This window comes from Dendrobates tinctorius, unplaced genomic scaffold (assembly GCF_039654945.1).
Source record: "Dendrobates tinctorius isolate UK_male_01 unplaced genomic scaffold, ASM3965494v1 ptg000016l, whole genome shotgun sequence".
Lineage (NCBI taxonomy): Eukaryota > Metazoa > Chordata > Amphibia > Anura > Dendrobatidae > Dendrobates > Dendrobates tinctorius.
The window spans coordinates 57,774,532-57,794,692 of NW_027361684.1; the positions used below are offsets into that span (position 1 = coordinate 57,774,532).

At 41.5% G+C, this 20,161-nt stretch overlaps 1 protein-coding gene across 5 annotated transcripts in view; it reads right to left on the bottom strand.

The window, feature by feature from the left end:
- The window catches only part of PCYT1B (phosphate cytidylyltransferase 1B, choline), a 93,032-nt gene extending 76,321 nt beyond the window's left edge, over positions 1-16,711 (bottom strand). For 3 of the 5 annotated variants that reach the window (XM_073565905.1, XM_073565904.1, XM_073565903.1), the window contains exon 1: positions 16,383-16,711. In XM_073565905.1, the coding sequence (XP_073422006.1) occupies positions 16,383-16,499 (117 nt within the window). In that variant the 5' untranslated portion in view covers positions 16,500-16,711. The remainder of the gene's footprint in view (positions 1-16,382) is intronic. The other 2 variants (XM_073565902.1, XM_073565901.1) reach the window with 1 other exon arrangement.
- Positions 16,712-20,161: the final 3,450 nt, after the last annotated feature.

Sequence of the window (20,161 nt, forward strand, 5' to 3'; positions counted from 1 at the left end):
TACATTTGACCAGCTTGCTTTTTCTGAAATTGCCTGCGCCCCAGATGACCAATGTGCGAAAATTTTGCACCGGCCAAGCTACTTTCTTCTAAGCATCTACAATTTGCAGGTATTCCCTACTTCTATTCACATCTAGAAATGTATTAATACAATATCCAGATAATAATATTTGTGAATAGAAATTTTTGCTGTTATAAATGTAGCAGAATTAGTCATTTCTGTAACTCCGTGGTGGACTGAGATATCTTAGGCTTGGTGTCCGCACTGTTACGTTCCGGTAACTAGAGAATATAGAGTAACTAGAATAATACAAGTCTTTTACATTACACACAATAAGCCACAATATAAGATGGAAGCAACAAATAAAACCATCCAGGACATCCAGTCTGGATTGTACTCTTCAGAGGTCTGTTATCTAGAGTCTTTACTGGAACGCATGATGTTGTAGCCACAATTGTTTTATTACATAATGACTGTATTCCTCTTGAATAGACCGCACACCGTGTCTTTATCTCCAAGCAAGGTCAAGTTGCGCTATGTATCATGTAGTCCACTTCCAGTTCATGCTGGGATAAAGGAGAAGGTTGGAAACTTAAACTAATAATAAGTATGGTTTTGGGGCCTGCAGCTGGTAATCAGTCTGTAGGCAGGCGGAGGACGCGCCCTGGGGGATTATTGAAAGAAAATAGCCCTGGGTTCCACCATTTGTTTTCAAACAGAGCAAATTGTCGCAGCCTTATTTTCGACCATTTTACTATTCTAACAGAAGATTTATCTGTGGAGCTAAGTATAAATAATTTGCCAACTGTCCACCCAGTAACATTTCCTAGGTGGGACGGCATGCCTAGGAGACATCCTTGCTGATGGCCCCATCTCTTACAGCAGATGACCCATTTATAAGTATAAGCTTTATAATGTTCCATTTATATCAATAAGGAAAAACATTTACATTAATCGAACACATAGAGGAATGCTTAAAATGGACATAATTAAACATACACAAACTAGTAAGGCCTCATTCAGACATCTAGAATTTTTCTCATACCGCCGTTCGTCAGTTGTTTTTATCTGGCCCTCATCAGTATTTGGTTAGTGCATCAGATTTTTGCATCTCTGTTTCAAAAGTGATTCTCATGTATGTAAAAAATTAATACATTAAAAATCATCTCTAAACCTTTGCAATGTTCATAACGGACAGCTATCTTTACTGTCATTACTGCCATTCATTACTGATGCTATCTTTGTACTGTCCATAATTTTCATGGACCCATAGACTTGTTTGTGTAATTTTGATCTAGGTCTCAGATCAAAAACAGAAACATCTCTGTGATTTATTTGCAGACTGCTTGATCAGCAAAACATTCACAGACATGTGAGCAGCCCCGTAGACTATGAATCAGTCTGAGCTCTATCATTGAAAAACATAGCTAGAACATGTACTCTAGTCATGGATGTCTGAATGAGATCTTAGTTTGAAAATTATCAAAACAGAATTAAATGAAGAATTAGTCATGATAAGGCTAGGGTCACACAAGAGCATTTTCTCTTATCCGAGACAATTGGGGCGATTATGGTAATCACACGCTGATCAGAGTTTTATCAGAGTCTAAGCATAGATGAAGAAAAAATAGAATAAATAATTCTCCATCTTCTCCATTCTGTCAGTGCGCAGAAATCGAACTGCACTCAGATGTCACCCTAGTACAGCACCATGTTTTCCACTAACTCATTACTTTGTGTGGCTGAGTGTTAGGCCGGGATGACACTTCCGATTTAAACAGCCGAGTCTCGCATGGTAATACACGGTGCTACCGCCGGAACTCTGGAGCGGGGCGTGCAGCTCCATGTATTGCTATGCGGCCGCACGCCCCGCTCCTGAGTCCCGGCGGCAGCGCCGTGTATTACCATGCGAGACTCGGCCGTTTAAATCGCAAGTGTGATCCAGGCCTTATTTGAATATCGGAACCAAGTCGGGCATGCTGCGATTTTTATTCCTCGGAATCACTCGGTCCGAGTAAAAAATCGGACACGTGCACGGCCCTATAGAATAACATTAGTTCAAGTGTGATCTGTTTTATCAGTTCGCACTCGGACTGAAAATACAGTCATGTGAACAACCCCTAAATCACAGGAGCCAGAGAGCTATTACATTTAACATTTTGCTCCTGAAGTCTAAGGACTGTTCACTTCTGTATTAGATCCTTGTTCCGACAAGTGCTCCTGTGTTCTCTATTAGAAAACTGACAAGTCGGCTGGCGGCTTATTTATGGAAGAACGGAAGAACAAAGCGATCGGCAGTCCAAAATCTGACAGCTCTCCCGATCATTAGTTGGGTGACTCACCCATACACGTTAAACCGTCTTGCAGACCTGTCAATATCAGCAGGTTCAGCTGACCTTAGTCTAATGTGTATGGGGCTCTTAAGAAAAGGTTGCATTTTTAGAGCATATGACATACGGCCTATACTGACTTGACAAAAACTTTAGGATTTGCCACACAGGACTGATCAACTGCAGACATTCTGCAGAGGAAATGCTTCAATAAAATCCACAGTGGGGAAAACTACAGATTTTGTTGTAAAAATTCTGCAGATTTGGTTACAAAGGGAAATCTGTAGAATCCTGCATTGAAAATCTGTAGTATAAACTTACATACTGGGGTGCAGTTTTCGCTGCAGACGCCAGACACAACTTTATTAACAAAAAAAACTTTTGGTGAGTCTTTGCTTAAAGGGAACCTGTCAGCAGGATAGTGGTGAGTAACCTACAGACAGTGTCAGGTCGGCGCCGTTATACTGATTAGGCCAGATGCACACATTGAGTATTTGGTGAGTTTTTTACCCCAGTATTTGTTAGCCAAAACCAGGAGTGGGTGAAAAATGCAGAAGTGCTGCAAATGTTTCTATGCTTTTCCTCTGTCCGTTCCTCTCCTGGTTTTGGCATACAAACACTGGGGTGAAAAACACACCAAATACTCAGTGTGTGCACATGGCCTTACACTGATACCTGGTGATGAAATCGGTCTTGTGGTCATTGTTTAATCTTTATTTTCAGGTTTGAGTTAATGATATGCTCGTGCTTCGGGGAGCCCTGTGTGGGAGTCTTCATGTGGTCCCTTAGTTTTATAAAGTCTTCCTTTTTGTGGGCTGATCCATAATTTTTTTATTGATACCTTTTTGGGATGCATATAACATTTTGATACATTTTTATTGAATTTTTTTAAGGAATCGCAGCTACAGAAAAAAGGCAATTCCGGCATTTCTAATTTTTTGGGGAATTCAATTTATGGTATAAATATTTTTAGATTTTGATGTTTTATGGACTCGACAATACCAAATATGTTTGTGGTTTTGTTTTTTATTTTTTTTAGGAGGATGGGTGATTTAAAGTTTTATATATATATATATATATATATATATATATATATATGTATATATTTAAATATTTACTTTTCTATTGAGTTTTACTGCATTTTTAAATAAATAGGTTGAGTCACTGGATGGATTTGTGGGAATGCAGAAATATAACCTCTTCCTGACCTTGGACGTAACCAGTATGTCATGGAAGCGAATGACTTCCCGACCTTGGACGTACTGCATACATCCTGGCGATTTTGCATGCATAGGAGCTGTGCATGCGATCGCTGGCAAGTGTTTAGCTAATATCATAGCTGACACCCAGCTGTCACTGCAAGACAGTTTAATTCCCTAAATGCTGGAATTGCATCATCCCAAAAATCACTAAATAATGAAAAAAATAAAATATTGTATTTTTATGTAAAAAAAAAAAATAAACAAGAGAAAAGTACACGTTTGGTATCACCACGTCCACAACGACCCGCCCCATAAAGTGATCACACTAGTTAACCCTTTCAGTAAACAACGTAAAAAAAAAGGGGGGGATAAAAACTATGCTTTTTCATCATCCCGCCGAACAAAAAGTGGAATAAAATACGATCAAAAAGACAAATGTAAATAAAATTGGTATGGTATAGCTGAAAACATCATCAAAAATCAAGCCGCAATACAGCTCAATCAGCAGAAAAATAAAAAAAGCTATAAGTATCAGAACACAGCTATGCAAAAATAACTATTTTTTCTATTTAAAACAGATTTTATTGTGTGTAAGCGCCAAACATAAAAAAAAAATATAAATGTGGTATTGCTGTAATCGTACTGGCCCGAAGAATTAAACTGCCTTATCAATTTTACCACATTCCAAATGGCATTAAAATAAAAATTCCCGAATTGCTGTGTTTTGTTCATTCTGCCTCCAAAAAGTTTGAATAGAAAGTGATAAAAAAACATTATGTGCCCAAAAATGGAACTAATAAAAACGTTAACTCGTTTCACAAAAGACAAGACCTCACATGACTGTGTCGGCCGAAATATGGAAAAATTAGAGCTCTCAAAATATGGCACTGCAAAAACTTGTAAGCATTTTTTAGTGTGTGACAGGAGCCAAACAGAAAAAAACTGTATAAATCTGGTAAAGCTGTAATTGCACTCACCTGAAGAATAAAGTTTTCTAATCACTTATGCCGCATGAGGAACAGCATAAAAAATTAATAAAACCTATTCTTGACCTGCTGTTGATTTTATCATTTTGTCTCCCAAAGATCTCAGTAATGCTCGGCTCAAATTAATACTCCGCTCCAGGGTTTCTGTGTACATCTCTGAAATACGTGATTCAGAAGGAACCCCAGAGGAAAATTCCATATAATAAGGAAGATGGAGACAAATACAGTCTGGCCTATGATCCGGAGATATCCGTCTTTTTAGGCCGGGGTCACACTAAGCGACGCAAAATACGGTCAGTATTTTACATGCGTAATACGGATGAATGGCCCCTAAACAGTGCTCCATATGTCATCCGTAATCAAGGTGTGGTCGCGTATTTTGCGCATGTCTGCATCCGTATGTAATCCGTATGGCATCCGTATGGTGAGATTTTCTCGCAGGCTTGCAAAATGGACATATAATGGAGCCCTATGACAGGGTTTCTAACAGAAACCAAAGAATAGATATAGACAAATAGAATGCATATATATATATATGTATTCTATGTGTCTATATCTATTCTTTCGTTTCTTTATTAAACCTGCCAGGATGACTTTACTGTATAGCGCACTGAATTGTCGGCTTTGCAAAAGACACCGGGTGCGTATTTCTCGCAGGTCACACGCGTGGTCCGTGTGTAATCCGTATTTTTTGCGCACCCATAGACTTGCATTGGCGTACTACGGCCGTAGTACGCTGACAATCGCAGCATGCTGCGATTGGCACGGAGCGTAGGATACGGATGAGAAATATACGCCTGGTGCGAGTGACCCCATAGAGAATCATTGGTCCGTGTGTAATGCGTGCTTTTAGCGCCTCTCACTCTCCCGTATTCCTCGCCAGTGTGACTCCGGCCTCAGGCACGCATAAAAGCGCTTTGCCACAGTTTTCTGCACTTCTGAATATAATCATAGAATCATAGAATCATAGAATCATAGAATCGTAGAGTTGGAAGGGACCTCCTGGGCCATCTGGTCCAACCCCCTGCTCAAAGCAGGATTCGCTAAATCATCCCAGTCAGATGTCTGTCCAGCCTCTGTTTGAAGACTTCCATTGAAGGAGAACTCACCACTTCTCGTGGCAGCCTGTTCCACTCATTGATCACTCTAACTGTCAAAAAGTTTTTTCTAATATCTAATCTGTGTCTCCTCCCATTCAGTTTCATCCCATTGCTTCTAGTCTTTCCTTGTGCAAATGAGAATAAAGTTGATCCTTCTACAATGTGACAGCCCTTTAGATATTTGTAGACAGCTATTAAGTCTCCTCTCAGTCTTCTCTTTTGCAAACTAAACATTCCCAAATCCTGCAACCTTTCCTCATAAGACAGGGTTTGCAGACCGGTCACCATTCTGGTCGCTCTTTTCTGAACTTGCTCCAGTTTGTTGATGTCTTTTTTAAAATGTGGTGCCCAAAACTGGACACAATATTCCAGATGAGGTCTGACCAAAGAGGAGTAGAGGGAAATAATGACTTCACGTGATCTAGACTGTATGCTTCTGTTAATACATCCTAGAATTGCATTTGCCTTTTTTGCTGCTGCATCACACTGTTGACTCATATTCAGTCTGTGATCTATTAGTATACCCAAGTCTTTTTCACATGTGCTGTCACTTAGCCCTATTCCTCCCATTCTATATATGCTTTTTCCATTTTTATTGCCCAGATGTAGTACTTTGCATTTCTCCCTGTTAAAAACCATTCTGTTAGTTGCTGCCCACTTCTCCAGTTTATTTAAATCTTTTTGAATCCTCTCTCTCTCTTCTCTAGTATTAGCTATCCCTCCTAGCTTTGTGTCATCAGCAAATTTAATCAGTTTACCCTCAATTCCTTCATCTAAATCGTTGATAAAGATGTTGAACAATACAGGGCCCAGGACAGAGCCCTGTGGTACCCCACTTGAGACATTCTTCCAACTGGATGTGCAGCCATTTACGACCACTCTTTGGGTCCGATCACTAAGCCAGTTATGAATCCACCTAACAGTTGCCTTGTCCATTCCATACTTAATCATTTTTTCAATAAGGATTGTATGAGAGACTTTGTCAAATGCTTTGCTGAAGTCAAGATATACTATATCTACAGCATTTCCTTGATCCACCCAATCAGTGATACCGTCATAGAAGGAAATTAAGTTAGTCTGACATGACTTATTAGTTACAAACCCATGCTGACTCTGTTTAATCACTTCATTCTTATCCAGGTATTGACATACATGTTGTTTAATAATTTGTTCAAAGATCTTTCCTGGTATAGAAGTCAGACTCACCGGCCTATAGTTGCCTGGGTCCACCTTCTTCCCCTTTTTGAAGATAGGAACAACATTTGCTCTTCTCCAGTCTTCTGGCACTTCTCCTGTTCTCCAAGAATTTTCAAAGATTATAGAGAGGGGTTCAAAAATTTCTTCTGCTATCTCCGTCAGTACTCTGGGGTGTAATTCATCTGGACCTGGAGACTTGAATTCATTTAGGCTAGCTAAGTGTTTCCTCACTATCTTTCTGTTTATAGATATCCTGGATTCTTCTATTCCCTTAATAGGACAGTGAAGAACAGTTGATGTTACATTTCGTTTCTGAGAGAAAACAGATGCAAAATAGGAATTTAAAAGTTCAGCCTTCTCAACATCCTGTCTTACCATTTCATCATTTTCATCCTGTAAAAATCCTATAGCATCTTTGACTTTTCTTTTACTTTTGACATATCCCCAAAATCCTTTATTATTGCTTTTGACATCTCTTGCAAGCCTCAATTCATTTTCAGCTTTAGATAATCTGATTTGTGCCCTGCAGGTTCTGCAGACAGCATTATATTCTTCTTTAGATATGCCTCCCTCTTTCCATTTTATAAACATTTTTTTCTTCCTTTTTAGCATGTGCTTAAGTTCTGTGTTCATCCATCCTGGTTTCCTTAACTGCTTCCTATTCTTCCCTCTTTTCGGAATTGTTAACAACTGTGCTTTGAGAATTTCATTTTTCAAGATTTCCCATCCTTCCTGGACATTTTTGTCTTTAAGGATATCCAGCCATTGGATCCCTCCAATTCTCTTTCTGAATCCCTTAAAATCTGCCTTTCTGAAATCTAACCTTGACGTCTGAGTCTTCACAGGTCTTCCGCCTCTAGTTATCCAAAATTCTAAAATAGCATGGTCGCTACCTCCTAGGGTCCCATCCACTTTTACCTCCTCAACCATTTCCTCCCTGTTCATAAGGATTAGATCCAAGGTAGCAGTTCCCCTTGTTTTCTCCCTTACCTTTTGGAAGATAAAGTTGTCAGCAAGAGAGGATAAGAATTTCCTTGACCTGTTAGTTTTGCCTGAGAGAGATTCCCAACAAATGTCTGGATAGTTGAAATCTCCCATGACAACTATGTCATATTTTTTGGAGAACTTGGCCATTTGATGCATAAAGAGTTCATCCATAGCTTCAGCTTGCACAGGCGGCCTGTAGTAAATGCCTACAATGGTGTCCTTTCCATTGTTCTGTCCTTGTATTCTTACCCAAACAGTTTCCACAGAACTCCCAGTCTCTGAAGCTTCAATCTCTGTGCAGATATACGCGTTTCTAACATACAATGCGACTCCCCCTCCTCGTTTATCAAGTCTGTTTCTTGCAAATAAGTTGTATCCTTCTAGTCTTGTATTCCAATCATGTGTATTGTCCCACCAAGTTTCAGTGATTCCAATGACATCATATTTCTTTTCCTGTGTTAGTAGTTCCAATTCTCCTTGTTTGTTGCCCATGCTTTGTGCATTAGTATAGAAACATTTTAGTTTGTGATTGGTTTCTCTTTCTCCAATATTTTTATTAATTAGATTCTTTCGTCTTTGTTCTTCCTTTCCACTTCTAATAGCAGAGTTCTCAATAGCATTTGTCAGGTGTATGGCTTTTTCTGGTCTTTTGCTTCCCTTCCCATGTTGTTCTAGTTTAAAGCTCTCCTTACAAGTGTAGCAAGGCGACTTCCAAATACATGCTTACCAGTCTTCGTAAGGTGCACCCCATCTCTAGCAAGTAGTCCATCGTATAAGTAGTTCACTCCGTGATCCAGAAATCCAAATCGTTGCTGACGGCACCATCGACGTAGCCAGTTGTTCACCTGCAGAATCTTATTCCACCTCCTTATTCCATGGCCATCCACTGGGAGGATGGAAGAGAAGACCACCTGCGCTCCCAGTTCTTTCACTTTCTTGCCTAAGTCTTCAAAGTCTCTGCAGATGGTTTCCAGGTCGTTTCTTGCAGTGTCATTTGTCCCCACATGTAGTAGCAGGAATGGGTAGTCATCTGTAGGTCTGAAGAGTCCTGATATCCTGTCAGACACATCTTTAATTTTTGCACCTGGAAGACAACACATTTCTCTTGAAGTTATATCCGGTCTGCAGATAGCGGCCTCAGTTCCTCTCAACAGGGAATCCCCCATGACCACCACTCTCCGTTTCTTCTTCACAACATTTTTCTTTCTCCATCCAGGAGGACTCTGAAGGCGTACAAGGTTGCTGCTTGTTGGCAAAGTCTTATCCTGATGTATTTCTTCATTGTTTTCCTGCGTGAGAGCCTGGTACTGGTTTCTGAGCAGTATGGGTGCTGACTGCCTCCTGATCCTCCTGCTTCTCTGGGTCACATGTCTCCATTCCTCTGTTTCTTCAGGTGCACTTCGAATTTCTTCTCTTTCTGTAACATGAAGAGATAATTCTGCTCTGTCCAAGAACTCTTCACCTTCCTTAATGATCTTCAACGTAGCTAACCTCTCTTCGAGATTTTGCAACTTTTCCTCCAACAGGGACACAAGCTTGCATTTGTGGCATGTGAAGTTTGGCTTTTCCACTGGTAAGTCTGTGAACATACCAGACTATTATAAGGATAATGCTGTGCTGAACAGAGGCCAGATGGAGTCCAGAGTTTCTCTGCTGCCTCATTATAGTGAATGGATCCCTCGGGGGTTTAACCTGAATCACGTCACTGTGAGATTTAGATGGAAACCCCAAAGTGCTCAGCATAAAGCGCAGGATAAATGTGATCCAAAATATTATGTCCAATGCTCACAACAAAAACTTCAAATCAATCCACAAAAAAAGCAAATTTCCACTCAGGTCTGTCATCTGTTAACAGAAATATAGGGAGCTTCAACTTTACTGGTAGTACAAAGGCTCTGGAAAAGCTAAATGGCTCCTCATCCCCCAACAAAAATCCATCAAATTCTGGGTGCCTAAATCCAAATGCTCCCCTTCCTTCTGAGCCTCAGTGTGCCTAAACCACAATTAGGCCTCATACTCACTGGCGATAAAATCGGACGATTGCAATCCGATTTTAAATCGGATTGCACTCTGACCAATGTTATTGAATGGGTGAAATCTCACTTGCGATTTTTTTCTCATCCAAAATCGGTCTGAGAAAAAAATCGCAGCATGCTGCGATTTGCAGCGATTTTCTCCAATACAATCAATGGGTGCGATTAAAAAAAGGACCAAAAACGGACCATCCGTTTTCCATCCGTTTTAAACGGATACATTACCATTCTGTGGTATAGAACACTGTAAATGGTCCTGTAAATGACTGTAGAAAAAGAGTTGGTTGTAAAAAAAACGGATTGCAAACGGATGTAAAACGGAAGGAAAACAGATCGAAAACGGATGGAAAGATTAAAAATCGCATAGAAATCGCATGACACTCGCATAACACTCCACCCTTTTTTACAGTCCAAAAATCGGACCTTTTTTTAATCGCCAGTGGGTATGAGGCCTTAGAGTCCACGTTTGGCATTTCTATAGTGATGAGAGCCCTTCTATTTTACTGGTGCATGTCTCTAGAAGCACAAGCTGGGCACTACAATGTACTGGGCACTATAACGTACTGGGCACTACAATGGCAGTTTGCAATTTTCACTCAGCAATACCCACTGCTGCTTGTTTCTGGAAAACACCCATGAAATCAAAATCATTACTACTAGGGATGGGCAGACCTATGGATGTCCTGTCCTTTATAAAAAAAGTTTGGTTTAACTTGATCCCGAACTCCATTCAAGTGAATTGGGGACCCAAACATCTGGAGAGAGAATTCATCAGCCAGTGCTTGTGCATAGTAAGAAATACTTCAGTGAGATGCAGTATATAATTAGTGCAGTGCATATGTAGCTTACTGTACATGTATTTAGCTAATAAACAAAGAAATAATGGAAAAAATGGAGTGGGGTCCTCATTATTTTTAATACCCAGCTTGAGGGAAAGCAAACAACTAAGGGCTGTTATTATTATCCTGGGAAGGGGCCAATATCAATGAAGCTTCCCAGGCTATTAATTTTAGCTTACAGCTGTCTGAGTAGCCTTTACTGGCAATTAAAAAGGGGGGGGGGAGGCCCCAAAAAATGACATGGGGTTACCACTATTTTTAATAACCCGCAAAGACTAAGCAGATAGCTGTGGACTGAAATGAATAGGCTGGGAAGGAGTCATGTATTTTGTCTCACTCCCAGACTAAGAACACCAGCCCTCAGCTGCCCCAGAAATGGTGCATCCATTATATGCCTCAATTCTGGCACTTAGGCTGGGGTCACACTAGCGATTAAAACGGTCGAATGCAATGCGATAAAAAATCGCATTGCATTCAAACCCATGTTATTCTATGGGGCAGCTCACATCATGCGATTTTTTTATCACATCCGATCCTCGGACCGAGACAATCGCAGCATGCTGCGATTGTCACCGATTTTCGGATCGGATTCCCCAATGCAAGTCTATGGATGCATTAAAAAAACGCATGGAAAACGCACCAAACGTGTGACTTGCGATTAAATCGCACAACTTCTCCAGGTCTACAGGATAGGGCATCAGGCATTGGCATTGGATGTCAATTTGATGCTTAGATGCGATTAAAATTGGTTCCTTGCTGGAAAATGGGATGACAGACGGATATCTGGCCAAGAATTCTTTGTGCGATTTCGTACCGATAAAATGGGACCGATTTTTTAATGGTTGTGTGTGACTCCAGCCTTAGCCTTAGCTCGTCTTGCTTTCCTTGGTGAGATGAAAAGCAAGGTAAAAAGGTTTTGGGGTTGATATCATCTGTGTAATGTCTGCTGACATCAAGCCCAGGGGTTAGTAATGGAGAGACGTCAATAAGACACTCCCAGTACTAACCCCATAGTCAAAAGTATTAAACACACACACAAAGAAAAGTCCTTTAGTCATATATAACACTCCCCATAACCTCTTTTACCCATTTACTAATTTAAAAAAATAAAATAATCCAAAGAGATCTGCTATATGGGGATGCAGTGCTGAGGAGTGACATCAGTAATGTGACCGCTAAGTACGGCAGCCGTTACACAATGACAGTAACCAGCTGCTGCAACACGTGGTGACGTCAGTAAGTTAACGAAGTTCAACGGCTGTGAACTGCGATAAACTTAATGACATCACCACTCGTCACAGCAGCTGGTTTCACACGCTATTGTCATTGTGTTTTGGCAGCCATACCGATGCTGAGAGGATCACAGCACAGTTGCAGAGGGGACGTAAAAAGTAATTTCTCCATCTCCTCTATTTGTGTTAATCGCGCTGCACTCGGATGACATCCGAGTGCAGTCCGATGTTTCACACGCACCTATAGACATGTATGAGTGAGTGCAATCCAATTCTCGAGCGCAAATGCAACTTCCTGCGATTGTCTGCTCATGAGAAAATAATTGCAGCTCTGAGCTGCCCCATAGAATTACACGAGTGCTTTGCGATAATTTATCGCATAGTAATCGGCCATGTTGCAGCATGTGTGATTGCAGCCTCAGACTCCATGTATAATTTGAAACTTGCCCCTACTTGCCGTTAGTTGGTTCACTGATATTTTACCCTACTTTCCAGACTAATAAAGAGGACGTGTTACCCACTAATGGATCAGATTTATATTGCACTTGGGAGCGGTAACTCAACTCCACATGTGCCAGTTATTATCCTTCCATGCTAAATATTGGAACATTAATAAAAAAAATAATGGATTTTTCACATATTTGGCTACATTGGAATTTTTCATTGCCTGTTGTAAAAAGCTGCTGGATGATGTGATACCAATTATCGGGATGCCCATTCTATCTATAGTTGAATTCCATGACAACACATGCTTTCATAGAATACTTATAGCAACCCACATTGCATCTTTACATCACGGTCCAAGGGAACACTTACTGCTGCAATAACAATCTTATGTGGCCTATACTGAAGACGAATTTCAAGCACTTGGCAGTTTTACAAATTTTGCAGAAGAGCAATATTTTGAAGGTTTTTTTTAGTGTTTTCATGAATAAAAAGAAAGAGCCACGGATTGCACACACGGACAGCACACGGGCAGCATCCGTGTGCGGTACGTGTTTACATGGACCCATTGACTTGTATGGGTCCGTGTGATCCGTGCTGTTTGCACAAAAACGGACATGTCAGCGTGTTTTGCACACGGACACACGGTCCGTGAAAACAAGCTGATATCTGCATAGACACATTCATTCGAATGTGTCTACGTGTGTCAGTGTCTCCGGTACGTGAGAAAACTGTCACTACACGTACCGGAGACACTGACGTGTGAAACTGCCCGAAGGGTGTGTGCACAGGCTGCGGATTCTGCTGCGGATCCGCAGTGGTTTTTGGTCCTGATCCGCAGCAGTTTCTGCTGCGGTGTATAGTAGCATTATAACCTATGGAAAACGAAAACCGCAGTGCAGACGGTGCGGATTTTTCTGCGCGGTTTTGCTGCGGTTCTCAATTCGCAGAGAAATGACATGACAATTCTTTCTGCGGATTCTGCTGCAGTTTGCCATCTGCTCCATTGTAGAGATAATAAACCGCAGGGCAAAACCGCAGATAAACCGCAGATCTTCTGACCTGCGGATTTTACTAAATCCGCGCGGACAAATCCGCAGAGCATTCCGCAGCGTGTGCACACACCCTAAAAGCTTCTTTTTTGTCTAGTGGTATTTATTGCCATTTTTTGTGCTTAATTATTCAAAATAGCGCACGTGGTTCATGAATTTTGCATAAGGTCAATGCTGGTCTTTATTGTGATCCTTAACTTTTTGTTAAAAAATTGCACATGAGTACATTTGAGAAAAATATTGTGACTTTTTCAAAAAATCTCAAACGATGAATCAGGCAAAAACATCTATAAATCATAAACTCCTCCCACAATGGTAAACTAAAAAAAACAAATAAAACAACAGACGAACACATTAAACAAACATAACGCCTTAAGGACCAGGGGTATTTCCAATTTTGCTCTTCTGTTTTTCGCTCCCCTTCTTCCCAGAGCCATAATAATCTTTATATAGTGCTAACACATTCCGCAGCGCTTTACAGCATAGAAACTCCTTGCAGATGTTGTCTTTGGTGGGATTCAAACCCAGGACTCCAGTGCTGCAAGGCTATCCACTGAGCCACCGTACTGCCCATAGCCATAACTTTGTTGTTTTTTTCTGTCAATATGGCCGTGTGAGGGCTTGTTTTTTGCAGGATAAGTTGTATTTTTGAACAACACTATTGATTTTACTAAATTGTGTACTGGAAAATGGGAAAAAAATTTCAAAGTGAGGTGAAAGTGCAAACAAAGTGCAATTCCACAATTTCTTTTGCCATGTTCACTAAATGCTAAAATTGGCTTTCCATTATGATTCTACAGGTCATAATGAGTTTTTAGATACCTAACATGTCTAGGTTCTTTTTTATTTATTTTATTATTTATTATATTTAAGTGGTGACAAAAAAATCCAAAGTTTGTAAAAAAAAAAAAAAGTTGCCATTTTCCAAAACTGTTAGCATCTCCATTTTTTTGTGATCTTAGGCTGGATGGCGCTCATAGCGGGTTGTCATGCCAACCCATTGGCGACCCACGGTCATGTGAGACGGGCGCTGATGGGCGGGATTAGTGACGCACTTCCAGATCTCTGTCAGAGATTGACAGCGGCATTTAACATGTTAACAACCCAGGGTGGATCACGATTCCACACGCAGCTGCTAGGGGCACATGACAGGTGATCAGATCAGCTGTCATGTTCTGGAAAAGGTGCGGGCTCATTGCCGGAGCCTGCACCAAAGAGGGTGAGACATCCAATGTCAGATATATCCGTCATTGGATGTTAAAGGGTTAAAAAAAACTGTCAGCAGGATTTAGCACTATAAAGTGAAGGTATAGCCATAATGGCGCTGTTATGCTGATTAGGCCGGGGTCACACTTGCAAGAAACTCGCATGACTATCGCGTCTCAACGCATGACTATCGCGTCTCAATACCTGGCACTGTCACCGGCAGTCGGGACGGAGTGTGCGGCTGCATGTATTTCTATGCAGCTGAGCGCTCTGGTCAGAGTGCTCGCGGCAGTGCCAGGTATTGAGACGCAAGACTCGTGCGAGTTTCTCGCAAGTGTGACCCCATCCTTAAATTGATATCTGCAGTGAAGGAATTTGATCACTGGTTGTTTAATTAGCCTCCAAAGTTTTATTCTAATGACTTCTTCTGTGCATCGGGATGGGTGTCGGATCTTTTCTACTCTCTTTTTTTTTCTACTTTTCTTTTTCTACTGTGATTCTTTTACAGCTCACTGATTATTTAGTGACCTGCCTCCCTTTTAAAATTATGTGCCGCCACCATAATATGAGTGTGCTTGTGCAATGTGATTCTATGGACGGTCTTCAATAAAATGGCGCCAGTAGCGGCACATGCGCAGATCGAGATCTAGGCCATATGGCGTCTTCATAAAGCATAAATCTCGATCTGGTGCCAGCATAACAGCACCATTATGGCCATGACTTTAATCTATACAGTAGTGCTAAATCCTGATGACAGGTTCTTTTTAAAAACAAAGTGCAAATGGAAACAGAAATAAGGTGCCAAGAAAAAAAGGTGCAAAATACAAAGAGCCCAATTCATTATTGCATTTGCTCCAGTCTTATTGTCTAGTTTTTGGTGCTTTCGCCTGTTTTTTTTTATTTGCGCCATATTCATCTTTTCACTTGAACTCTTTTCTTATATTTATTCATCTGCTTCCAAATATGTTTGCCTTATTTATTAGAGACAAAAAAATACACAAAATTTGTTGAAAGTGTACTTTAATCCCCCGTCCCCCGGAATGATTTTACGTATACCAGAAAATTTTTTCTCAATGCATCATTTTGTAAAATGTGCTAAATGGTTGCAAAACAAAAGCTTAAAAGACAAGAATAAAGACCATTTTTTTTAATTTGTGCAAAATTCATGAACTATGAACGCCATTGGAAAATTATGTTGCAAAAACAAAACCACGGTAGTGAATACCACAAGACAGAAAAAGAAAGGTGGCTTAATAACAAAACCACTGCAAACGTTCAACTGGGGACGAAAAAGTCGACCAAAAAAAAAACAAACGAGTGCAATAATGAATTGGGCCCAAAGTCTTAAAAATCTCTGACCCATGATCACTACTTTATCTAACAACTCCCCCTTTCTAAGAGTCTCCCAGAAGATTTACATACAAATTTGGGCTGAGAATAGCGGCCTGCTCGTATAAGAAGCTTTACTTTTATAAGCTCGATACTTTGTATAGGATTTATGGCCCTTTTATGCTCTTCTATCCACTGTTCAGGGCTGAAGCGTTAGCATTGAGGAGTAATGAGCGTGCCGGCCTGGGAAGATGAGGCAGGAAGAGAAGACTCCCGTCTCAGCACCACACAGAAATGTTGCTTTGTAATGCAACTTCCTATACTGCAGATGCTGCCCGAGACGCACACGATGGATTAGTCTGCGGCCAAGTTGTTTACATCACCTTCTGCTCCTAAATCCTATTATTTTCCAGACATCCCATATGTCGAGCAGCATATTACTCACCGAGCGAGGATGGGGACAAGTGTGCTCCAATTCTTCCATGGTTTCTAGGGGAAGCTCACCACAAAGGGATTTTGGGATACCTGTTTCTGACTCAGCATCAAGGCTGAGAACTGGCATGGCCAGAAGATGCTTTCCGCAGCTCCCTCCACAATGAGCAACTTCTCTGGGGGATTCAGTGTAGTGTAGTGGATATTTTTCCGAGCTTTCTTGCCTTATTCCCGGGAGGAAGAGAAGACTGTTGTTTAATTCTTCTTAGTAGAGGCGGTGATGCACAGGCCCTGGGCTTATCACTATAACAACCAGGCAGGAGGAAAGCACCGGCACACAATGCACTGGCCTCATTTGCATCTTGCTTTTTGGTTGGATCGTGTCATCCCAGTACAGTTTGAAATGAATCCTTATTCCTTATGCATCCCGAGAAAGCGGCGAAGACAGGGAGATCGCGCGTGTTAGGGTCTGACCGCAGGCATCCCCCCAAATGTCATATATTAGTAATAAGCAGCACAATGACAGAAATTCTAAATCAAGCCGCCTTCATACATTGCAGTTTTTCATGTTTTCTTTAACCTGAAAAGTTGGATTATACCATTTCTTTTCTAATTAAAGTTTGATCATTTCAAAATACAGAGAAAAAAAAATCTATTTTCAAATGCTCATAGTTCTTTTTTTTTTTTTTTTACCCTCCTCCAGCAGCTTCCATTACATCCCTATTCATGTAAATGAGAATGGAGAAAAAAAGAACAGAAGGGCCACATCTTAATTTATTGATTATTGCATAATTTCATTGCTCGTTCTTGCTTCTTTTTCTGTCTATAGCCTGACGCAAATAGAATTAGCTAATTAATCACAGTATTTATTCTTGAAATACAATTTAACTATTCATTTACTGGTGGGAGAGACATTGAAAACCATTTATTTTCTTGCTAAGAATAAAAAAAAAAAAATATATATATATATATATATATACACACACAATCACCAACCTTGCATCACCAATAAGGAAAAGTCATAAAATTATGGAAATTACAGGATAGATTGACATGTTAATATGATATGCAACTGATGAAAAAATAGAATTAGCATTTTCAGAACATTTTAGGGCAGTTTCACATGTCAGTATCTCCGGTACGTGTAGTGACAGTTTTCTCACGTACCGGAGACACTGACAAACGTAGACACATTCGAATGAATGTGTCTATGCAGATGTCAGCGTGTTTTCATGTTTTCACGGACCGTGTGTCCGTGTGCAAAACACGCTGACATGTCCGTTTTTGTGCAACAGCATGGATCACACGGACCCATACAAGTCAATGGGTCCATGTAAACACGTACCGCACACGAATGCTGTCCGTGTGCTGTCTGTGTGCGTTTTTAAAAGTCAAAGGGATAACATTGAAAATAATTTTTCAAAAACACGGACACAGACACACGGAGAGCATACGGACAGCACACGGATGGTACACACGGACATACGGATAGCACAAGGATGTCACACGGATGGCATACGTATGCACACGGACACACGGGCACGGATAGCTCCGTTACCGGTTTTTCCGGTACCAGAATTATCTGGACGTGTGAAACTGCCCTTAATCTGCAGTGGGTACGGAAAGCATTCAAACCCCTTTACATTTTTCACTCTTTGTTTCATTGCAGCCATTTGGTAAATTCAAAAAAGTTCTTATTTTCTCATTAATGTACACTCTGTACCCCACCTTGACTGAAAAAAAACAGAAATGTAGAAATTTTTGCAAATTTATTAAAAAATAAAAACTGAAATATCACATGCTCATAAGTATTTAGACCATTTGCTCAGACACTCATTTTTAAGTCACATGCTGTCCATTTCATTGTGATCCTCCTTGACATTTTTCTACTCCTTCATTGGAGTCCAGCTGTGTTTAATTAAACTGATAGCACTTGATTTGTAAAGGCACACACCTGTCTAAATAAGACACAGCTCACAGTGCATGTCAGACCAAATGAGAATCATGGGGTCAAAGGAACTGGCCAAGGAGCTCAGAGACAGAATTGTGGCAAGACACACATCTGGCCAAAGTTACAAAAGAATTTCTGCAGTACTCAAGGTTCCTAAGAGCACAGTTTCCTCCATAATCCTTAAATGGAAGAAGTTTAGGACCACCTGAAGTCTTCCTAGACTTGGCCGTCCAGCCAAACTGAGCAATCTCTCCTTCAGACTGTCTTGTCTGCACCTGCGGTTCTTGTCATCTTCTCTTCCTGCCTGCATCTGTTGGCCATTCTTCCAGGCCATCCCAGCTACCCGTTCCTAGGGGTCAGCTGCCATCTACCCAAGGTCAGTCCTGGAATAGCACCTGGATCACCTCCCTTTGTCTCTCCACAGACTTCGGTGTCATTAGCTGCTGCATGTCCATGGTCGGTTTGGGTGAGGCTCCTAGTCATGGCCCTCCAGGTCTTCCTTGGGCTTTGGCACAGTGGTTGCACCACCCAGCCCATTACAGTTTGCACAGGCCATGTAATCCGCTGCTCCCAGGCATCTTCCCTCTCGGATCTATACCAGGAGGTCTCCCGCCAGAAGGATCAGCAGAACAAGATTCTATCCTACCTACGGTCTGTGAATACCAGTCTTTATACACTGGCAGTACTGGCCGCTTCCACATCCTCTCATGCGGCAGTTACCACCACGGTGACCCAACAGGCAGCAAGCTATGCACCAGGTTCCGGACCTCATCTGTCAGCTCCTCCAGTCTTCAGCAGGGATCCCACCATGTGTCGGGGGTTCACTAATCAGTGCACGCTGCACTTCGAACTCTTGGCTCATCAGTTCAACTTGGACCGAGCCAAAGTGGCCTTCATCATGTCACATCTATCTGGTGAGGCCCTAGTACCAACAGTTCTTCTTGGAGGCCTTCCGTAAGGTCTTCGACGAGCCCGGTCACGTTTCTTCTGCAGCCTCTTCTCTGCACTGGTTACACCAAGGTTAGTGTCAAACCTACAGTCCTTCTTGGAGGCCTTCCGTAAGGTCTTCGACGAGCCCGGGCGCGTTTCTTCTGCAGCCTCTTCTCTGATCTGGTTGCGCCAAGGTAGCCTCTCCGTGGGCCAGTATGCGGTCCAATTCTGTACCTTGTCTTCTAAACTTGCTTGGAACAATGAGGTTCTGGTGGCAACCTTCTCAGAAGGTCTCTCCGGGTGAGTCAAGGACGAACTGGTAGGCTGGGAGATACCCACCTCTCTAGATGAATTGACAATAGGTTCCAGGAACCGACCAAATAGGTGAACCGCGAGAGAAGATAGTTACACCTGACTCCCACCTATTAACAACTGGTCATTAAGCAAGCTTCTGCTGTGACTTCTTCGCCTGAACCTATGCAGATTGACCAGGTGAAGCTATCCAAGAGTCGCCAATAGGTTCATAGGGTCAAAAAGACATGCTTCTAATGATGCAGTGCCGAACACCTTATTCATTGTATCTGCCTCCTGCAGCAATGGGTCTTTTGTTGAATTGGCCCACCTGGACTCCGGCTCCCAGGGTAACTTTGTTCAACAGGCTGTGGTAGAGCGGTACAAGATTCCTGTCCTATGTCTTCCGGATCCATTGGTGATTTCTTCAGTGGATGGAAAGCGTCTTCCCGAGACCATCCAGTTCATCATGGAGCACATGGAGCTTCAGGTGGGGATGCTGCATTCGGAGAAGATTTCGCTTCATGTGCAGCCTGGTCTCTATTATCCTCTGCTTCTAGGTCTCCGGTGGCTGCAAAAACACAAACCTGTTCCTTACTGGAGGTCTGGAGAAGTAATCC